Source organism: Sphaerodactylus townsendi, linkage group LG04 (assembly GCF_021028975.2).
Source record: "Sphaerodactylus townsendi isolate TG3544 linkage group LG04, MPM_Stown_v2.3, whole genome shotgun sequence".
In the NCBI taxonomy this organism is placed as follows: domain Eukaryota; kingdom Metazoa; phylum Chordata; class Lepidosauria; order Squamata; family Sphaerodactylidae; genus Sphaerodactylus; species Sphaerodactylus townsendi.
In genome coordinates this window covers 70,311,308-70,333,401 of record NC_059428.1, presented here as the reverse complement: position 1 = coordinate 70,333,401, position 22,094 = coordinate 70,311,308, and the positions used below count along the sequence as shown (strand labels likewise).

Genomic DNA, 22,094 nt, shown 5'->3' with positions numbered 1-22,094 from the left:
CTGAAATTGGTGCAACATGCGGCGGCCCGGTTGCTCACAGGGGGTGCCTTTCGTGAACATATTTCCCCTGTGCTGCGCCGCCTGCATTGGCTGCCCATCGAATTCCGAATCATGTTCAAGGTGTGGGTGTTGACCTTCAAGGCCTTACGCGGCCTGGGACCCTCGTACCTTCGGGACCGCATTACCCCATATGTCCCAGCTCGTCCTCTGCGATCAGCAGAGGCGAATCTACTGGAGATCCCTGGCCCCTCGATGACGCGGCTGGCCTCCACACGGGCCAGGGCCTTTACAGCTCTGGCACCGGCCTGGTGGAACACATTACCATCAGCTGTTCGGGCCCTGCGGGACCTTGGAGAGTTCCGCAGGGCCTGTAAAACCGAATTGTTCCACCGGGCCTTTGGAGAGTCCAGCCGCCGATAGTGCCGCCCTTCCCCCCTGCTAGTAGGGTCCCCTAACATCACTGGGACCCATCCTCAAATTTTGGAAGAGGGTGGTATATGGGTCTCGTGGGCCCCATTTTAGAATGTACCTGTTTTAAGATTTTATGTTTTCTGTTTGATTTTTTGTTGTTCACCGCCCTGAGCCCTTCGGGGATAGGGCGGTATATTAAGTTTAGTAAATAATAATAATAATAATAATAATAATAATAATAATAATAATTACTACTACTACTACTACTACTACTACTATTATTATTATTATTATTATTATTATTATTATTATTATTATTGGATTTATATGCCCCTAAGGAGACTCAAAGGGGCTTACAAACTCTTTTCCCACCCTCACAACAAACACCCTGTGAGGTAGGTGGGGCTGAGAGAGTTCCAAAGAACTGTGACTAGCCCAAGGTCATCCAGCTGGCGGGTGCTGGAATGCCCAGGCTAATTGAATTCCCCAGATAAGCCTCCACAGCTCTGGCGGCAAAACGGGGAATCAAACCTGGTTTCTCCAGCAAAATGACATACCTGGTGTTCCAGTTACAGAATTTTGAACATCATATGTAGTTTGACTCTGTGTCTAGGCATACAACTACATTTGGGTCACTTCTGATTTCACTGGAGTACTAAACACAATATTTAAAGCAGAAATAGTCCCCAGATGTTGTAAAAATGAAAAACTAAGATCACTTCTCCCACAAAAACATCCATTTCAATTTACTGTTTAACAAGTTTGGCTCAGCTAAAAAGGTATTGTTAAGAAACAACTTCCTCAAGAAACTTGAGAAACCTAGAAGAGATGAGGATAAATGGTGTCATAGCAACTTGAAGACAATGAGTACTATTTCAACTTCATCGGTCAAGTGAAGCGTTCCATGCTTACTAATCATGAAACCGTAACCCAAGAAGCAGTTGACACAGAGGTGAAAAGTCCTAACCTGAGACCGCTCTCATTTGATGTTTGCACATTATCAGCTTCATCCTCAAATACTGAAATAAATCTGTTGAAAACTCATCTTAACAAGTTCCAAATAGGGGATTATCAAATGAATCTTTAACAGTCATGCATCCTCTTTCACTACAAAAATTTTAACCAAAAATTCTAATGTGATTTCAAACAATATAAATATGAAAGAGTGTAGCTGTATGGATTTTTGCTGGGGAAAATACAGTTGTGAAAAAACACCAGGAGAGGAAGAAATCTCTTACTTTTCTATCAAATTCACAAAACAAAAATTCTGTAACTGGAATACCAGGTATGTTATTTCGCTCCAAACTGCAATGTGGGGAGCAATACATGTATTTTGAAATTGTGTATTATTTGTTTTAATATATTTTATTACAAGAAACTGTTGTTAAGAAACCATATACCTATTTTGAAAAGACAATGTGTACTTCAAAACGATGATGCATACTTCAGGAAATATATTTTTCTTAGATTTTCACTATTTAGAATCTCTGATGATTGTTAACTTTTTAGATACCACTAATTGCATGACCGCAAAAGGCAGACAATGCTATCTTGCCAACGGTTGTCATTTAAGGCTGAGCAGAAACAAACAGAGGATGAACTGTAAGCAGTTCCTTGCTTTATACCAGTCAATCAATAATGGCTGGAATGAGTACCACCTTGTCTCTAGCAATTGCTATCATTGAGTTTTTGAATTGTGCAAAGCAGCTCTAGGTAGCTATGGCCAAGCAGCTATGGCTCAGGTGCAAAGCAGTTTGGCACAGTGCTTGCAGTGAACTTTGCCATAGAACATTGAGATGAACTGATTAAGAGCTCACCTCATGTGGAATCATGGGAGTTGTAACAAAAATATGCTCTGGTGTTTTGTTTATGGTGCAATGTTTGAACACCTTCCCACATGAAATTGCCTGTTGATTACAGAAAAGACAATTCTAAAGATATATACACATCAGGCAGGAGAACCTTTTCGAGTTGCTTTACCCCAACATGCTAATTTATGTAGGAAACCCATTCATACATTTGATCTCTAACTTACATTTTACAGAAACAACATGTTGGGTGTTGCCCATCTAAATTTGGATTTTCCAACTCTTTCCCCTGTACTACTATAGGCCTATTTAATTTTTTTAAAATCAACACTAGAATATTGTTATATCAATACATCTTTGTAACAATATGTGTAACAGGTTCTTTGCATTCTGAGCTTTCTTTTCTTTTTTAAAAAAGTCATTATGTAGCCTCTTCCCTTGGAGAGATATAAGAGGAAAAGCATATATGCAATAGTCGAGGGCTAGAGACTTGGTGGTGGTATAAAGTGCCATCAAGACACAGCCAATTTATGACAACTCCATAGGGCAGTGATGGCGAACCTTTTCGAGACTGAGTGACGAAATTGCAACCCAAAACCCACTTATTTATCGCAAAGTGCCAACACAGCAATTTAACCTGAATACTGAGGTTTTCGTTTAGAAAAAAGGTTGGATCTGAGGCATGCGTTACTCGGGAGTAAGATTGGTGAAGCAACCATGTAAAGCTTCGAACAGGTGAATCATGACCCTAGGAGGGTTTACTCAGAAGCAAGCCCCATTGCCAGCAACCAAGCTTACTCCCAGGTAAAGGATCATACTTTAGTTCTTTCCATCAAAATCAGTGGGGTTTAAGAGCGCTTAACAGGGTTACTTACACTGCTTACCCAAAACTAGGTCTTAGGTTTAATGCTAATAATCTCCCTGAAATAATTACACTATTATAACACTGGGGGCCTGGCAGGGAAAGGGGGAGGGGTGCAGGGGGAGGGGGAAGTAAAACTTTCGCTTTCTGAAACCCAATAACTGCACCACCACCACCACAAAATAGAAGTAAAAAGGCAGCCAAGGAAGGCAATCCTAAGCAAGAATGCTGTGCAAGGGGTGGGTTAACTTCAGAAAAGCTACATTGGTGGAGCAGCCATCTGATCTGCGGTTTTTCCTTCACAAGTCATCTTTCCTTCACCGCACTTGACTTCCCACAAAAATGCAACAGGAACAGAAAAATAAAAGCAGTTCTAGCAAAGACCTTGGTGTGCTTTAAAAAAAAATCCTAAATGCATCTCGGTTCCTCCGCCCTAGGCTTGATCTGCCCAGGTGATTGGAAAAAACGTGGGTCTGAGTGTTTCCCTGGTGTACATGGGACGGATCTGTTTGGATCCGCCTTTTACCTTTTCCCCATGTTTTCTTTATTCAACCTCTCGAGCAACAATAGCCAGCCTGCTCCAGCCTCCAACAGGTTCTGTGTGCACCCGCCGCTCTGCCCTGCGCTGCTCCAGCGCCTCCACTCCACCCCTCTGCCTCTGTCCCACCCACTCAAGCAGGGGTCTGCCTGCTCTAACCTCCAGCAAGTCCCGCGCACACTGCTCTGCGGCTCTCTAGCATCTCCGCCTCCTCTGCCTCCCTTGGGCAGCAGCCACCCAGAGCACAGGCACCAGGACCGCCAGCCAAGTCCTCCCTGCTCGCTGCAGTGCGTGCACGTCATGTCCAGCCTAGACGTGTGTTTGTGTGTGGGGGGGGGGTGTGATTCCCCCCCACATGACGAACTCTTGTGCCCGCGTGCGCACAGAGAAGGCTCTGAGTGCCACCTCTGGCACCTGTGTCATAGGTTCGCCACCACTGCCATAGGGTTTTCAAACTCAATTGTTGCAGAAAATTTCAACAAAAAGGGCCCCTGCCTGATCCCCCTGATAAAGCTTACATAGTGAAACATGCATTGGCTTTACATGGCAATAAAGCTGTCACCTGTGACCTTGCATGGATTTTTTTCGTTTGTTGGCACTTTACTTAGTGTAGACATATTTTTCTTTCCCTTTTGTTTTAGATGGTCAGTGAATATGAACACTATATACAAGCTTAGAAATTGTCTTTATTAAGTCAGCAAACAAGCTAGTAATATTGACAAGCATCTAATTCAGTTATATGATTTTACCGAGCAAATGTCAAATGCAAATTTCTCACTTTCATTTACAGCTGCTCTCTTCTGATATCCTTCAGTTAGCATGGCTCACCAGGATCACATTAACAATATGATCCACATACAAAACAATCCAGTTAGAGCCAACTCACATGTTACATCTCTGCACAGAGCACCGTGATGTAGAAGTGGTTTTTGGCTGCCTTCATGTGACGGTGTCATATATGATGTGGCCTCCAGTCCAACTGACTTCAAATGCATGCTTGTCTTAAATAGCTTATATTGCAGTATAACAGCTCAAACTACAATCTCTAAAAATAGTTCCTCTTTTCCTATGTGCACCCTGAACAATCTGTGATCTTCAAAATGAAGCTGTACGCAAAATGTACCAAAAATATAGCAACTCCTAAAAAGTGAGGAGGGAAGATCAGGCTCTTAATCCTTTTTTATTATTACAGGTGTAATTTTTACCAAATAGTTGCATTCATGTTAAGGGTCAGGTACAGCTACAACATAAACCAGAGATAAATGCTGTCTGTCCCTTTTATATTATATACAACCTTATATGGTCCTAATGACATTCAAAAATATTTGCATCATCTCACTTTAAACACACTGAAGTGCAATCAGGTATGATTAAATTTTCAAATTCCTATGCTAAAGGTTCAGGTTTTGCTTAGCAGGGCCCCTCTACCTAGACAAACAGAGAACCAGCTGGTAAGGCTTTTTCAAGCAAGCAGATGAACTGATCGGAGAGTTTAATCTGCTGACAGGTATGTGGCAGGTACAGGCAGTGGAGACCTAAGATGGCATGAGCCAAGGATGTAAGCATAACAGATTTCTGACAGTGAAGAACTTTCAATATATTGTCTTTGGAGAAGGCTATAAGCATAGGCATATAATCAAAAGGGAATTTGTTTTCTGCTTTGTGTTTTGGAATAACCGAACTCTTACCTTTTAGTTATTTTCATGTGAAATTAGCAGCCAAAGCATGGTTTGTTATACATGTTATGTCTGCCTGCTCTAGTAAGACAGGCTATAGCCACATAGCCTCTTTTTCTTCTGACATCACAAACACTTGATACTGTGAGCTTTGCCATCAGGTGAGACTTAGGATCATGAGGATTTAAGTAAGAATTTAAACAAGAATTTAAACAAGATATTTGCCTTTTAAAATCTTAAATTGTTTTTTCAAAGCCCATCTGGAAACACTTGGAACTAATTTTAAATAACAGCTTCAAAGTGCTTTTCTTTTCCAGCCTTCACGTCACTCACCCAGTAGATTTTTCTTGTAAAATTAGGTCTTTGCAGCAGTCTGGGAATAGTACAATTCATCAATTAAATAACTGAATGGGAAACTATAATGAAAGTGTTTGCACCTACCCGAGTCATCCCCTTACTAAAATTATGACAGTGTTCTACTTTTCAAGAGCAAGAGATATCAATAGGGAAGGTGCAATCCAAAATCTGAAATGGGGAGGAGGCTTCCCCTTGCAAAGCAAGGTCAGAAGAAGTTAGAAGACTTGTGATGAGACCAGGGAATATGCCATCTGCTTGGAGTCAGCTTTTGTTGGATGTAACATGCCTGGCATTGTACACAGGAAATGATGTGTGTAGAATGTCTCCAACTAGAATATTAAGAGAAAAACATTAAGCTAAATCATAAATTACATAATTAAATGCCTGACATCTAGCTATCAATCTCATTTGGATCCTACCCTTTCTCTAAGGAGTTTGCATGGGGTTATCCCCTTTCACCATTAATATATGAACAGAGAATATTACTTGTCTATGGACACCAAGTCACCTTTATGGAAGAGATTTAAGCAGAAACCTCCCCAATGAGAGTTGAAAATTCAGTCCAATGCACTGGCTGTTTTTGGACATGATATGTCCAAAAACAAGATATGAAGGGACAAGATATGAAGGATCGCCTTTATTTTTATCACATTTTTCTGCCAAAAGGTCATGAAACAGCATACTTACTCTCCTACCTACTTGTCTTCACAACAGTCCTGTGAAGTATGTAAGTTGGCTAAGTGATTGTTGTGAGAGGCCCTGGGTCACTGTGTGAGCTTTATGGATGTTTGGAGATCTGAACCTAGATCTTCTCAGTCCCATTCATCATTCCTGCCACTTTACTAAACATATTTTAATTGAAGAAAGGAAAAGCAACTTCATAATTTCCTTACATGCAATGCAACGGAAGTATTCACTGATAGAACACTTGGTAGCTAAAATTGTCGGACTTGATTTGGAAGTTGTATGCCCCAGCCTTTTGTTGGAAACGGAAAACCAAAAGACCTGCTATTCCCAGTGCAAGAACAAATACACCAATGACAATAAGGACTATGTATCCTACTCCTAAGCCAGATTTCTTTTCTTCATTTGAATCTTCTGAAATACAAGAAACAAAAGATATCTCAGAACAGAATTCAAGAGTGCAAATTCTACAAAACCTTATCAAATGTGGAGATGACAACCAATCCAAATTCCCCACTTGTATGAATAGCCCCATCTTCACACTATCAGTGTTTCTGCATTTTACCACCAAAGACCAGAATTTGAGAGAGACAGGGAGCCTATCTGTCATTTATTGGATGTGGTATTAGGCATTTCCAAGACCAATTTCTCACAGAATAATGGGAGAATGATGTTATGGGTCAGCCTGCTGAAACCTCCTCAGACGAGAAGGAGGTGGAGGAAGTCAGTCTCACAATAAGTTATTTGGTTGGTTGGTTGGTTGGCATGGAAAGCAATTGTAAGCAAGTTTATTCAATGCTGCTTACTCCCAGGAAACTGTTTTTATGAGTGCACTGACAGTCAGTGATGCCTAATTCCAACTTCTTGCATTATCTGTCCCCTCTGTCTTACCTTCACAAATGCCCATTCTGCTCTTTACTGGGAAGAAAGCTTTGCCCAAGTTGTTTCTGCCATGTAATTTTTAAATTGAACCATTATTCTGCTCCTAGAACAGCAAGAGCAGCAGCAGCAGAGGGAAACAGAGAAAATGGTTGGGCAGATCTGAGGTGGGGAATGGGAGGGGAGACAGCTAACCTTCCTCCCTTCCCCAGACTAACTGGAAATATGTTCCAGTTCTGTCCTGTTCACCTTCACTGTCAGGATAGCTTCAGCCTTCCTCCCTCTGCATGCTATACTCTGTCTCACAAGAAGATGTTAGTAAATTGTATATTCCTCCACCACAGAACTCAACATGCCAGACTATCATAGAATGCTCTGCCTGGGGCCCAGTGCGTACCTGCTCCCCCCATCCATTTGAAAGTTTGATGATGGTCATTCAATGAACTATAAATGTTCTTGTATCAAAGTACCATGTTCAATAATCCTCATAATAATTTTTTTGACAAAGCCAGTGCATAAAAATGGATGCTAATTCACATATTCATTTGGGACTATATTCTGATGCAGAAGCATACTATTTTCTCACTGCTGCACCTCAACAGACCATAGTATCATCTTCATCTGAGACGAAGTATAGTAAACTGCTGCCATTGCTAGGAGAAAGGTCATAGGCTTGCCAAGTCTGGCTCAGGAAATTCCTGGATATTTGGGGGCAGAGTGTGTGAAAGGGGAGTTTGGGAAGGGGAGGGACATCAGTGGTGCATAATGTAATAAAATCCACTATCCAAAGCAGCAATTTTCTCCAGGGGGATTAATTTATGTTGTCTGGAGATCAGTTGTGGTTCCAGGAGATCTCCAGACAGGTCACAGCAAGTCATGGCAGTAGAAGAAACATCTGGACAGAATACTGGGGTTCTTTGTGGCTGCTGTGATTCCATGTGAGGTTGACAGGGTTCTAACAGAAGGCTCCAGAGAAAGAGGGGAAAGCAGTTTTTTGTTAATAGAAGGAGACTAAATAATATAATAGCTAATCTGGTTTGGTGCCAATCGCACATTTTAAAATCTCCATAGTTGCTTTTTCAGTGTTATCTGGAAACCTCCAAATAAAGAAGAAACAGCAATCACACCGTTCTGCCACGTTATTGTAGCTGGGAAAGCACAGGATTGTGCTGTGGCTGCTGAGATTATATTCTGCCACCACCCTGTTTTATAAACAGAGAGCCCAAATTGAGTGCAAACACAGTGTGGACCTTTATTTTTCTGACACAGCAACTGAAGAGTATGCTACAGCTGTTATTTTTGCTACCATCAGTCAAAAAAATGCTCCTTAAGGCTTAATTACTGGTGAACGGTTCTGTCGCCTTGATTCCCAAACTGCCTCATAGCTGCTTTAATTCCATCTGGCTGACTTCCAGGTATCTCAACATTCTCACCTGTGCATGTCCCTTTTGTAATCCTTGCTGATTACTCACCGCTGGATCTGCGCAGAGGCCCCCATGATGCAGGGGGCATTGGAATAGTTTCCCCAGTCCTCCAAGAACGGACACCTTTGCAGTTCTTTAAAAACAACAATAATTGTTCAAATGAAATATTTGCTTTTTATCAATATGCAACATCGAACATAAGGTTGCTAATCCACTCCTATAGAATTATTTATACTGTGGATTCCTTTAGTTTTCATATACTGAAGCAGCAGTAGTGGTCATTCAATACTGGGAAATGGAAATATGTGATACTTTCTGTTTCATCACAAGCACTGTGAGAACTACAGGCTGCCCAAACATTTTCTCCTTGAAAAATAAACATGTAAATCCCAAGACTACACCTTAACAAACTTGGAGCCCCATCCTCAACAGGAATACCTGAAAGCAAGTCCCTTTAATTTCAGTACAACTAAGCTTTTCAGGGTAAGAGCTGAAAAGTACATGATCATCTAGGTCTAACCCCATCACCTGGCAGTTCAAGCCCTTGCTTGATTTTGCACTGCCTCTGCTGGAGAAAGTGGTAATAGCAGATTTAGAAGATGCTGGCAATTGAATGCACGAATCATTTGTGCTTTGGATGACGACATCAATGGGATTAAACCATTTAAAATTCAAGTATTCCAGTGTAACCGATTTGGGGATTATAGTCTTAAATCTTCAGTTTTCTGTTTAATAGAAATGTATGATCCATTCCACTTTTGGTAAGCAGTCTAGTGCTTTTAAACTGATGCCACTTTTAAAAATGGAACAATATATAGAGTTTTAATTGTTTTCCCTCTGAGTTTCCAATAGAACATATAGAGGGGGAGATGTCTTACCGTCTTGCAAGTGCTTCCCAGATTTTCCACACAAATATGGATTTTGCAGTGTAAGTAAACCACAGAGTTGTTGACAAAGGAAAAGATTTTCAGCTTAAATTGGGCTTTGCTAGAGATCCCATTTGCAGTAATAGCAGTGTGAGTCTTTGAAACTGGACAACTGAAAAGAAGAATAAATCAGTACAGCAATTAGACAGGTCATGTATGTATGTTCACGCTCCATGGTGGGAAATTTGAACCAAGATTAGACCCCCGATCCTCCCCTCCAAACTGGACCGATGACGCGTTTTTTAAAAAAGTAGTACTTTCAAGCAGGTTCAGCAAAAACACAGGATAAGGGGGAGAATGAGTGCCAGAACCAGGATGAATCCTTGTTCGTCGATCAGGCGGCGGGGAGTTCTTCCTGAATCCTTGATATTTTGCGTGAGCATCACACGATTAATTGACTGTGGGGAATCGACCCTAAGTAAGATTAGAACTATCTAGTAAGAAAATATCAGTCACTTGTTAAAGCAGAGCTGGCTTTTCTGACGTTGTGAGTGTGTGTATTAAGAAGTGACAGACTGCCCACATGAAAATACATTACACACAAACATACAATATCACCTTGCACTGACTATGCATCATACCTGCCATGGATAAAAGGAAATGATATAAGATCCCTTGAGTTATTAGTTGGAGTTGCCCAGCATTCACTGACAACCACCTTGAGCCTGCTGTCCTTTTTCTGAATTCCCACCTCAATCATTATGTCATCACTAGCAGAAATGCTGAAGTTTTCGGGAATTGGAGAATTTCCAATGAAGAGCTGCATCTCTGTTAAGAAGTGCCCCGATCCATGTAAATCTTGAAAAATAGTATAAACCCTGGAAGCAAATTTATCCATTGTTAACATTCATGGAAGAGAATTCATTCATGAGGCAGGTCCCATGTATACAACAGTGCTGAAAAAAGGGAGTTATATAAAAGAATATTTTTTATGGTGCTTTATGTTTTATGTAAACTGCCTCAAGCAGGTTCTCTGGAGAGTCACCATATAAATGTTCTAAATCAGGGGTAGGGAACCTGCGGCTCTCCAGATGTTCAGGAACTACAATTCCCATCAGCCCCTACCAGCATGGCCAATTGGCCATGCTGACAGAGGCTGATGGGAATTGTAGTTCCTGAACATCTGGAGAGCCGCAGGTTCCCTACCCCTGTTCTAAATAGATAAAATAATTAAGAGAATAGCTTGCTGAGCTCCAGATTAAGAAATTGAAGAGAGTTGTGTGTGTACTTTTTGCAGGCAATGATCAACATCAAAGGGAAGGGGTGCTTAGCTATAGAAATGGTATCCTCATCACCTTCCTTTCTGATATCTTCATCACCAAGTTAAAATGAGGAAAGCTGACAGGAAAAAAGCTGATTCATTTAAAGAGAATTTAAGCTGGTGCTGGAAGATAATTTCACAGATACCATGGAAAAAGACAAATAATTGAGTTCTAGATCAAATCTAGAACCTTTGGTTGAGGCCACAAATTAGGCCTTTGGTTGTAGCCATGTGTCTATTCCGATTCTGTCTGCCAGGCTCCCAACAGCTAACCACCAACACACTATGTCATCTGGTGCCACCCCCCTCCATTAAAAAACAAATTCTGTCTCATGCTTGGACAATGGGGTCTGGGTCAAAGCAAGTTGGTTGGTTATCATAGGTTTAAGTTGTTGCTTTGCCATCTGATATTTAGTTAGGTGTTGATGAACTGATTTTATATGTGATTTTTATGGAATGGAATTGTTTAAATTCTGTTTGTACACCGCTCTGAACCCAGCATTGGTCGGGAAGAATGGGATATAAAACAAATCACATAAAAACAAATAAATAAAACCTGATTTCTCCTTAGAAGTTAAAATGATTAAACTGAGGCTATTGTACTTTGATCATATCATGAGAAGGCAAGACACACCGGAAAAGACAACAACGCTAAGAAAAAATGAAAGGTAGCAGCAGAAGACCCAACATAAGATGGACTGACTGAGTAAAGAAAACCCAAGCAAGGCTCTCAGTGGAGGTCATTGATTCACAGAATCACTATAAGATGGAGGCAGCTTGATGGTACATAACACACACATTTCTCCTGTGAATTTATCTACTGTATTTAACACAACTGTCCTTTACACTCTGATTTCCCTTTTGCCTTTGGCCTCTGTCTTTTTTCAATCTTTCTTCAAGATGCGATCTTTTGTACTTTGATATAGACTCTCATCAAATTTGAAGAGCCGTGGAAGTAAAAATTGATGCAAACCCTTTAAAAGATTTGGATGCAATGTGTACTCCAAACCGCTTTAAAAGAATAAACACCTGATGTTTATTGATGTGTGATCTTGTTATTTGATAAGAGGCTTGCATACTTTGTACCTGAATTACAGCATGCAAAATGGTAACTATCTCCAAGCACCCTGCCAGTCCTTCTTTCTCTAAAGATCTCCTTCCACACTCTATTTGCTGCCATTCTACAACGCATAATTGGGGGGCGGGGGGGGAGGTATATTGTAGCAGAAGGTTCTTAGATGTCATTTACCCCTCTGGAGTGTATCCAGATGAAGTCAAGAGGTCGTTCTGAAATACACAATGAACTGGACTAACAATCTTGAAGTGATGAATGATCCCCAGGGAAGGCATATCATTCCGGAGAACTGTTTTCACTATGGTGTGTGTTGTATTCTGGAAAATAAATACAACAAAAAGTTAAAGGCTGGATCCAGTCAGAGGTTTCTTTAATATCATCTCACCTCTTTATTACAATTGTAGTCCTGTATGTCTTTTGTTCATGTAGGTCCCCATGACCCCCAACATAGCATGTGTAGTCATCACCTCTTCTCCCTTTTTTGCCAGCAGGAAAGCAGCTTGTATCCAGCCCTAACTCACATTCCATTTAAGTGTTACGGATAATTTAGAGGGTTTTTACACATTTGGGCTGTAGTATATTATTATTTTTTATTATTATTATTTATTGGGTTTATAAACCGCCTTCCCCCGAAGGGCTCAGGGCGGTGGACAACATAAGTAGAGCACAATATCAGATTAAATACAATAAATATAGATTAAAACGGCTCTAGTAAAAATAAACCCTACCCCATTTAAAATGCAGCCTAAATTAACTCAGGATGGCGCCTGCTATCAATTCCCACTAAACCCCAGAGGGGAAGGAGTGGCAGGATCTCCATGATGTTATAAAGGAGAAAGGAAGAAGGAGAGGGGGCCCCTATCAACGGATAGTCTCTCCAAAGGCCTGGTGGAACAGCTCAGTCTTGCAGGCCCTGCGGAACTCAGCAAGATCCCGCAGGGCCCGGACAGTTGGTGGAAGAGTGTTCCACCAGGCGGGGGCCAGAGCTGTAAAGGCTCTGGCCCGGGTGGAGGCCAGCCGTATCATTGAGGGGCCAGGGATCACCAGTAGATTGACCTCTGCCGAGCGCAGAGACCGATTTGGGACATATGGGGTAAGACGGTCCCGCAGGTACGGAGGTCCCAGGCCGCGCAAGGCCTTAAAGTATAGAGAAAATTCAGTGACTGGATATGGGATATCTTCCATATGAGGCAAGGTTAAAGGGATTATATATCCCTTCATCTGAGAAAAGCAAGACCTTCAGTAAAACAGAAGTTGAATTCAAACTGAAGTCAAAATAGTATTGAAATTAAATCAGGAATTGGTTTTTAAAAAGCACAGTAGGAAACAAGGTCTTGCCCTTTCACTTTAAAACAAGGGGATATTTTTGTATACAACAGAGAGATCTTACACTGGCAGCACCTACGGATGAAGAGATGATAATGGTATGCAAAACAGTGAAATACCCTGCTATTAGTATGAATTTCCACAAGTTTCATTGGAGAAAGACCAGCCATGTAGGATGATGTTTATGTTTTAAGCCCAATACCAAAAGTGATGCAAAACTGTTTACATATAGCTGTGCATTAATTTCAATCATTCAGTTGCAATGCTGGAGAGAATGCATCCCAGTATTGACCACAATTAACTTTTTAATGAAAGTTGTTTCACACAGCCCTTGGTTTTTGGTGGCCTCTTGGAATCCCTGCACTATCATGTGGCCAGCTAGTTATATGAAGCCATCATTAAGCAAACAATTACAATTTCAGCACAGTATTAGAAAGGATGCAAAAAAGTAAGTTTGTAATGGCATGCAAAAACTTAAATTATATCTGCAGCATATGGCCATGTTGTAGGAGAACATAAGAACATAAGAACATAAGAACAAGCCAGCTGGATCAGACCAGAGTCCATCTAGTCCAGCTCTCTGCTACTCGCAGTGGCCCACCAGGTGCCTTTGGGAGCTCACATGCAGGAGGGGAAAGCAATGGCCTTCTGTGGCTGTTGCTCCCGAGCACCTGGACTGTTAGGGCATTTGCAATCTCAGATCAAAGAGGATCAAGATTGGTAGCCATAAATCGACTTCTCCTCCATAAATCTGTCCAAGCCCCTTTTAAAGCTATCCAGGTTAGTGGCCATCACCACCTCCTGTGGCAGCATATTCCAAACACCAATCACACATTGCGTGAAGAAGTGTTTCTTTTATTAGTCCTAATTCTTCCCCCCAGCATTTTCAATGTATGCCCCCTGGTTCTAGTATTGTGAGAAAGAGAGAAAAATTTCTCTCTGTCAACATTTTCTACCCCATGCATAATTTTATAGATTTCAATCATATCTCCCCTCAGACGTCTCCTCTCCAAGCTAAAGAGTCCCAAACTCTGCAGCCTCTCCTCATAAGGAAGGTGCTCCAGTCTCTCAATCATCCTCGTTGCCCTTCTCTGCACTTTTTCTATCTCTTCAATATCCTTTTTGAGATGTGGCGACCAGAACTGAACACAGTACTCCAAGTGCGGTCGCACCACGGCTTTATATAAGGGCATGACAATCTTTGCAGTTTTATTCTCAATTCCTTTCCTAATTATCCCCAACATAGAGTTTGCCTTTTTCACAGCTGCCATACATTGAGTTGACATTCCCATGGAACTATCAACTAAGACGCCCAAATCCCTTTCCTGGTCTGTGACTGATAGCACTGACCCCTGTAGCGTGTATGTGAAGTTTGGATTTTTTGCCCCTATGTGCATCACTTTACATTTTGCTACATTGAACTGCATTTGCCATTTCTGAGCCCACTCACTTAATTTATCAAGGTCCGCTTGGAGCTCTTTGCAATCCTTTGTGGTTCTTACCACCCTACATAATTTGGTATCATCTGCAAACTTGGCCACCACGCTACCCACCCCTACTTCCAGGTCATTTATGAATAGGTTAAAGAGCACTGGTCCCAAAATGGATCCTTTGGGGACACCACTCCTTACATCTCTCCATTGTGAGAATTTCCCATTTACACCCACTCTTTGCTTCCTGTTTCTCAACCAGTTTTTAATCCATAGGAGGACTTCCCCTCTTATTCCTTGATTGCTGAGTTTTCTCAATAGTCTCTGGTGAGGAACTTTGTCAAAAGCCTTTTGAAAATCCAAGTAGACAATGTCCACTGGTTCCCCCTTATCCACATGTCTGTTTACACCCTCAAAGAACTCTAGTAAGTTTGTAAGACAGGATTTGCCTCTGCAAAAGCCATGCTGACTCTTTCTCAGCAGGTTTTGCTTTTCTACATGTTTTATAATTTTATCTTTAATGATAGATTCTACTAATTTACCAGGAACAGATGTCAAACTGACTGGCCTGTAATTTCCCGGGTCCCCCCTAGATCCTTTCTTAAAGATTGGTGTGACATTGGCCATCTTCCAGTCTTCAGGGATGGAGCCTGATTTCAGGGATAAATTGCAAATTAAAGTGAGATGATCCGCAATTTCATGCTTGAGCTCTTTAAGAACTCTTGGGTGAATGCAATCTGGGCCAGGGGATTTGGTAGCATTTAGTTTATCAATGGCTGCCAGAACTTCTTCCTTGTCTACCACTATCATCGCTAGTTCCTCAGAATCGCCTCCTAAGTAGCTTGGTTCAGGTGCAGGAATTTTCCTCACCTCCTCTTGGGTGAAGGAGTCATCATGTACAGCAACCTCAAGCATTCCTTGCAACTTGTGGCAATTGACTGAGAAGCAGAGGCATACTGAGGTAAAATGGTGCCTGAAGATGTAGGTCTCCAGGCACCCCCCCCCCCCACTCATGGGCATGGCCATGCCCATGAAACCACCACCACCCTGGCGCCCGGCTGCTGCTGTTCCCACAGCCTGGGGAGAGAGCCCTTGCCGGCCACTGGGACATGCTTTTATAAGCGCGGAGGATGAAGGGCAGGGCTTGGAGTGTGACCCCATCCCAAGGCCCACCTCTAGCTCTGTGCTTATAAAAGCAGGTCCCAGAGGCCAGCAAGTGCTTTTCCCCCTGCTCTGCCCCCGGCTTCCTTGCTTATAAAAGTACGTCCTGAAGGTCGGCAAGTGCTCTCTCCTGCAGCAGCTGGGCTTCAGGGAGCCCGGGGGAGGGAAGTGGGGGCAGAGCAGGGGGCATGGAGCAGAGCTCCCCCTCATCCCTGAAGGCGAGGGGCAGGGTGCCGGTGCAGGCCTTTCAATCACGTGGGGGGTGCCAGAGGCACATGACTGAAAGATGTGCGTCCGGGGACATGGGTATCCCCATGTCCCTAGGCTGGTACGCCTCTGCTGAGAAGAAATAGATCCTATGGTCACAACATTAGCAAAGAAAAACAATCAGGGAGCTGCATGTAACTTACAGAGTTTACTTCAGTTCCACATTCATTCCATCCAGTCCGAAGGGTGACATGACTGGAATTTCTGGTGCTTACATTGCAGTGAGGCTCTCCCAGGTACAGAGAAGATTCTGGGATAGCTTCCTGTTGCAGAAAGAGTTTCCAAATGGTGATGACCACTTTTTCAATATCACATATCACTCGAACTGCATCCTTAATGGGAATTTCTAGGCCAGATTTAGTGAAAGGTAAGGAAGAGACTTGGGTTGAAGTTTGGTTAATCAGCATTGGCTGTGGTGGTACTTTAGTAACTGCTACACCAGTGGTTGTATTTGTTGAGATTCTGGAAGAATCCTCTTTAGCCTGTGAAGGCATATTGATAGATGTATTTGAATATATCCAAGGCATAACTGTGCTGTTCCAGTGTTTTCTGTGAATATCTGCAGCACATTAGATAGAAAAAAAAGGTGTTACTCATGTCATTAAAAAAATAACCTAGAACACAACAATAACGATCTGTTGGAGGAAATGGGTTCTAGCTGAGAACATGCCAACATGATGGTCAAAAGTAGTGATTTTAAAGACAAATGCTTTCTGAATTAGAACATTCTCCTCTTTAGGGTCATAGTTACTGTCATTATTGGCTTATCTGCTGCTGTTTCTGTATGATTTTTCCTAATTATTTCTGTATCATCTTCCATGGATCTTGTCCATTTTATCCAACTGACTATCAAACATTGGCTTGAGTCCACTGGTGTGTGAGCAGAAAGCAAAATATACTTATCCCCGTTCTGCTTGTTCAAGCAATAACACAAAGACAGTGACAGGTCCTATGGCTGAGCCAGGGTGGGCAAGCAAGTGTCCACCAGTTTCTGGCCCTTGACGGAGTGCCACTGGTTGCTGCTCTGACCATCAGGAGCCTAGGTGTGATCCTGGTTGCCTCTCCATCAATGGTGTCTCAGGTGAATCACACCACGTACATGATATTTTACCATCTACACCAGGAGAAACAACTGGCCCCCTACCTTCCTCATACTGACCTAGCCACAGTGATCCATGCCACAGTCACCTCTAAACTGGATTATTGTTACTCGCTTTATGCAAGGCTTCCCTTGGGCTTGCTCTGGAACCTCAGCTGGTCCAGAATGCAGCAGTGAGGGTCCTTCCGGGATCTTCATGGTAGGAGCACATTACATTAGTGCTCCACCAGCTCCACTGGCTCCAGGGGGAGTACCAGATTAAGTTAAAGGTTTGGGTACTCACATATAAAACCCTAAAGGTCTGGGACTAGCATATATGCAGGACTGTCTCTTCCACTATGTCCCTTGATGCACTTTACGATCAGCAAACGAGAATTTGTTTGTGGTCCCTGGCCCAGAGGAGATTTGGCTTGCCTCGGCCAGGGCCAGGGCTTTTTTGGCCCTGGCTTCGGCATGGTGGAATGCTTTGTCAAGTGAAACCAGGGCCCTGTGGGACTTGTTACAATTCCACAGGGCCTGCAAGACAGAGCTGTTCTACCAGGCATATGGTTGCGGCAGCAAATCTTACCATCTTTGGGCCTTGCCTTCACTTCACTCCATTTTGTTATTTTATATTAGTTAGTTTATTTATTTTATTTTCTCCTTATTATAGGTGAGATACTATTGGTGGCTGTTGATTGACTTAGATTGATGTGCTTTCCACCCAAACCCAATTCACTGCTTGGGGAAAGTGATGTTGATGTTATTTTTAAGTAAATGTGTAAACTACGTCACCACCTTGTGTTAGGTTTTCTGTAAACTAGTATAAAGTAAAACTGTTTTAATATCTTATACTGGTTTATATTGCATTACATTATGTTGTAATGTAAACCAACCCGAGCTTGCAATGGGATGGGCGATATAGAAATTTAATTACCGGTAGTTAATGAACGGATGAATGAATGAATACATAGGACCATTATAATTTTTAACAACATAACTATTTGTATATGGATGAATGGAAATTGGAATAGATGCATTGGATAATTTTATTTGTTTATGAAATTGTTTTAGAAGAGCTGCCTCATGCTATTTCTTCTACACAATGAAAAAACCAGTAGGTATACAGATTACTTTCACTGAATACAAGTAAAGAATAATTTTGGTACTTCCACTTGTGCTAAAGGATTGTTGCACATGTGGAAATGTTCTCTGGGATCCAGGTGAGTGTATGGAATGTCATGGAATTATATAACCAGTGGTGGGACTCAGCAGGTTCACATCACTTCAGCAGAACCGGTTGTTAAATTATTTAAATCCCACCACTGGAACCGGTTGTTAAATTATTTGAATCCCACCACTGTTTAACCAATCAGATCTGATTATGTTGTGACATCATTGAATGCAAACAAAGCTAACTGAAAGTGAAGGTAATGATTCTTGGATCAGCCACATCTCAACAGATTGTGAATCATATGGTAAGTAAAATATGTTAATATAGCCAATCAGAGTTGATTATTTGCTAATGTCACTAAGACAATATAGTGAGGGCAATATCTCCTATAAGAGGTGGGTATTGTTAATCCCTGTTGAAACCAAACAGCAGAGAAGGAATTTTTCAAAGTTGTTTGAGAAATGGACTACTCTTTCAGCTCAGTCTAGGTTAAATTATTTCTGAAGCATATTTATCTCAAAACGAGTTTCTTTTTCAATGACACTTCAGTAAGGCTATAGCTTCACAACATTCATAGATTTCATTGGAGATTTTCAAAAGAGCTCAGATCGCAAGAAATATTAAACAAGAAGTGCATTAAAATTAAATCATGTTGAATTGTGAGCTCCGTTGAAAGAAATCCTCTTGCTATGTTCTTCTTGATTTGCTACAATACAGCACCACTGAAAGTATTTAAACATGTGTTTGTATATGAAAACACACACGTACAAAGGAGTTCAAATGATTTATACTTTCCATTCAAACCCCTTCAGAATACTGTATTCACAATATGTCTCATCTTCAAAAAAACCCCAGCATTTTTTCAAAAGTCTCAGAAGTATGCACATGCAAAATTAAATTATGTATACTCTGCAGAGGCATAGCTGGGCCACAATGCGCCCGGGTCGCACTCTGGCTTTTTCGGGGCCCCCCCCGGGGAGATCCTGGAAAATGTAGTTCCCACCAGAACATGCAGGCCTGTTCTCCAGCCTGCTCGGGTTGCTAAAGTAAGTGTGTGTGGGGGGGTGTCGCGTGGGGGGGGAGCAGGCATGATTCCCACCCCCGCGGCATCCCCCCACATTTACTTTAGCAATTCGAGCAGGCTGGAGAACAGGCCTGCCTGTGTTGGAACTACATTTCCCAGGACTATATGTATCTGCGAGATGCTTCTAGCGTAAAATCCTGATATTTAAGTAATTCTTGTGAATATACAACCCTACTTTCATTTTTCTGTGGATCAGAGTATAGAAATTCAGACATATAACTATAAAGACTGGAGAAATGTTCCACGACTGGTCATGTCACAGCTCTAGAGCTGTGCTCCTGGGATGCAGCCTTCAAACTTTATAAGTGAAAGATGTAACTATTACCAGATCTCTGCAGTCTGTGCTTTGATCCCACCTAATTTAAGCATTATCTAATGATTTTAGTTATATAAGAACAGTAGAGCTGGAATGAAGTATAAATAAATATTGCAACATTGCCTTCACAGTTTCTCCCAGGTCTCTCTGTATTAACACTGGAAAATCCTTCTTTGCAGTGGCATTCATAAGATCCATAAGTGTTACTGCAAGATGCATTAGGAGAGCAATCTGTTTCTTCTCTGTCACACTCATCATAATCTGTTAGAGAGAGAGAGAGAGAGAGAGAGAGAGAGAGAGAGAGAGAGAGAGAGGACAACTACTGAGAATCCATAATTATTATTCTTGAGAGAACTGTCAATTACTGGTACTTTTTCTGGTATTTGGTACTTTCAAGAAGTTTTCCTACATGTGATTTGGTTGTATACTATAGAATAGAAACCCTAGGAAGCAAATTGCTCTAGGAGGGAAGAATGACCTTTACCTTCCATGGCCCTTTGCTATTCCCAGCTTTGTCCTGGGCCATAATCTCAAGAATTTAAGCCTTTTCAACAGGCAGAAGGGATTAAACACCTCCCTTCTGCATGTTTCAGTGCTGTCCCATAGCAATTCCTCTAGCAAGATTTCATACAATGCTAACCATAAGTTTTATTCTGTGAAATAAGTGTTAGTAATTGCCAGTTCTCTCAATTTTCAATTGAACTCTCATTCATTTATCGTCTTAGACAGAATTGTTTTCCAGAAGGGCCTGAATCTGTTGGCTTTATCGAAGCCACCAGCATGGCCAATTGGCCATGCTGGTAGGGGCTGATGGGAATTGTAGTTCCTGAACATCTGGAGAGCCGCAGGTTCCCTACCCCTGTTATAGATGACCTTCTTTCAAAATGCCAGTCAGAAGTACAGTCTTATCATTTTGCAGGGCTTGAGAAATGAAGGTAATATAATGAGACCTAGTTCATGCTTCTGTAACATCATAGCTTGATTACTGCAATATGTTATATGCAGATCTGTCCTTGAAAAACCTGAGACTTACAGCTGGTTCCGAAGGTTGTCAGGGGTTAGCTGCTGGGAACATATGTTGCCCATTTTGCAACAGCAGCATTGGATGCCAGCTGTTTCCAAGTACAATTCAAAATACTGGCTATGACCTTCAAGCCCTTCATGACCTGGCACCCACATATTTGAAGGACTATCTCTTTCCATATAACCAATAGTGGGATTCAAATACTTTAACAACTGGTTCTGGTGGTAGGATTCAAATAATTTAACAACTGGTTGTTTACAAGTACCACTTTAACAACTGGTTCTGCCGAAGTGGTGTGAACCTGCTGAATCCCACCACTGCATAACCCTATGTATCAATTATGGTTGTCAAGCAGCCATTGGTTAGTTATCCCTCTACTGGGTCCGTCTGGTCCCAGCCAGGACCCACCATGCCTCCCTGAAGAAGTGAAGGGGCCCTTCCTTTGAGATCTTCAGGAGATGCTGCAAGACCTGCTTGTTTGCGTGGGCTTTTGAATGGGTATGAATGGCAGGCATCTTTTAAGATGGGGAGGAGCAGCGAAGATTTGGTGTTTGCTATTTTACTTTGATTTTCACTGAAAATATTTTAATTACCATTGTAAGCCACCTTGAACCACAAGGAAAGGAAAGGTATAAATGTTTAAACAAACAAACAAATATAACTTACCATGTATGGATAAGCTGCTGTTGTCAATTTTAAAACAGGGGCTCTGTTGAAAAGCATCGAAAAAAGATCTAGAAACATTGTCTGCATCCATGTCTGTTGCTACCAGTAAATCAAAGTTTACCACTATACTTCCATTCGAAATACTTGTTATCAACAATTTAATTGTGCCAGTATCCATTTGTTGAACAATATAAAGGGGCAGATGGTTACGGACCTGTTATTGAAGCAAAATGCAAGTAAACATGTGTACTGCTGATACTTTCAGTTCTGCTTTTTGATTCTCAGTGAGTAAACAATTCAATGCAGAAAAAAGTGGAATCATAGAATCATATAGTTGAAAGAGACCACAAGAGTCATCCAGTCCAACCCCCTGCCATGCAGGAACACACAATCAAAGCACTTCCGATAGATGGCCATTCAGCCTCTGTTTAAAAACCTCCAAAGAATGAAATTCAACCATCTTCTGAGGCAGCATATTCCACTGTCGAACAGACTTATCATCAGGAAGTTCTTTCTAATGTTTATATCAGTCAAATAAGACAATAATCTGCAATCCTTTTTGAAAAGATCCAATGAAATGGCTGGAGTAGGAAAGTTTTTTTATTAAACCCAAATCAGAGAGAGGTAGAAACAGAACACTGAAATGAAGAGCTTAAAAACTGCCTCA

General features: G+C 41.7%; 1 protein-coding gene across 3 annotated transcripts in view; it reads right to left on the bottom strand.

Annotated features, from left to right (window-relative positions):
* Positions 1-4,285: 4,285 nt before the first annotated feature.
* The window catches only part of UMODL1 (uromodulin like 1), a 62,716-nt gene continuing 44,907 nt past the window's right edge, over positions 4,286-22,094 (bottom strand). For 2 of the 3 annotated variants that reach the window (XM_048495385.1, XM_048495384.1), the window contains 9 exons: positions 21,428-21,641; positions 19,861-19,998; positions 16,229-16,644; positions 12,076-12,218; positions 10,147-10,383; positions 9,518-9,677; positions 8,688-8,772; positions 6,546-6,750; positions 4,286-5,981 (listed from right to left, as the gene is read on the bottom strand). In XM_048495385.1, coding sequence (XP_048351342.1) covers positions 6,566-6,750; positions 8,688-8,772; positions 9,518-9,677; positions 10,147-10,383; positions 12,076-12,218; positions 16,229-16,644; positions 19,861-19,998; positions 21,428-21,641 — 1,578 coding nt within the window. In that variant the 3' untranslated portion in view covers positions 4,286-5,981; positions 6,546-6,565. Of the gene's footprint in view, positions 5,982-6,545; positions 6,751-8,648; positions 8,773-9,517; positions 9,678-10,146; positions 10,384-12,075; positions 12,219-16,228; positions 16,645-19,860; positions 19,999-21,427; positions 21,642-22,094 lie in introns of those variants that run through there. The other variant, XM_048495386.1, reaches the window with a different exon arrangement.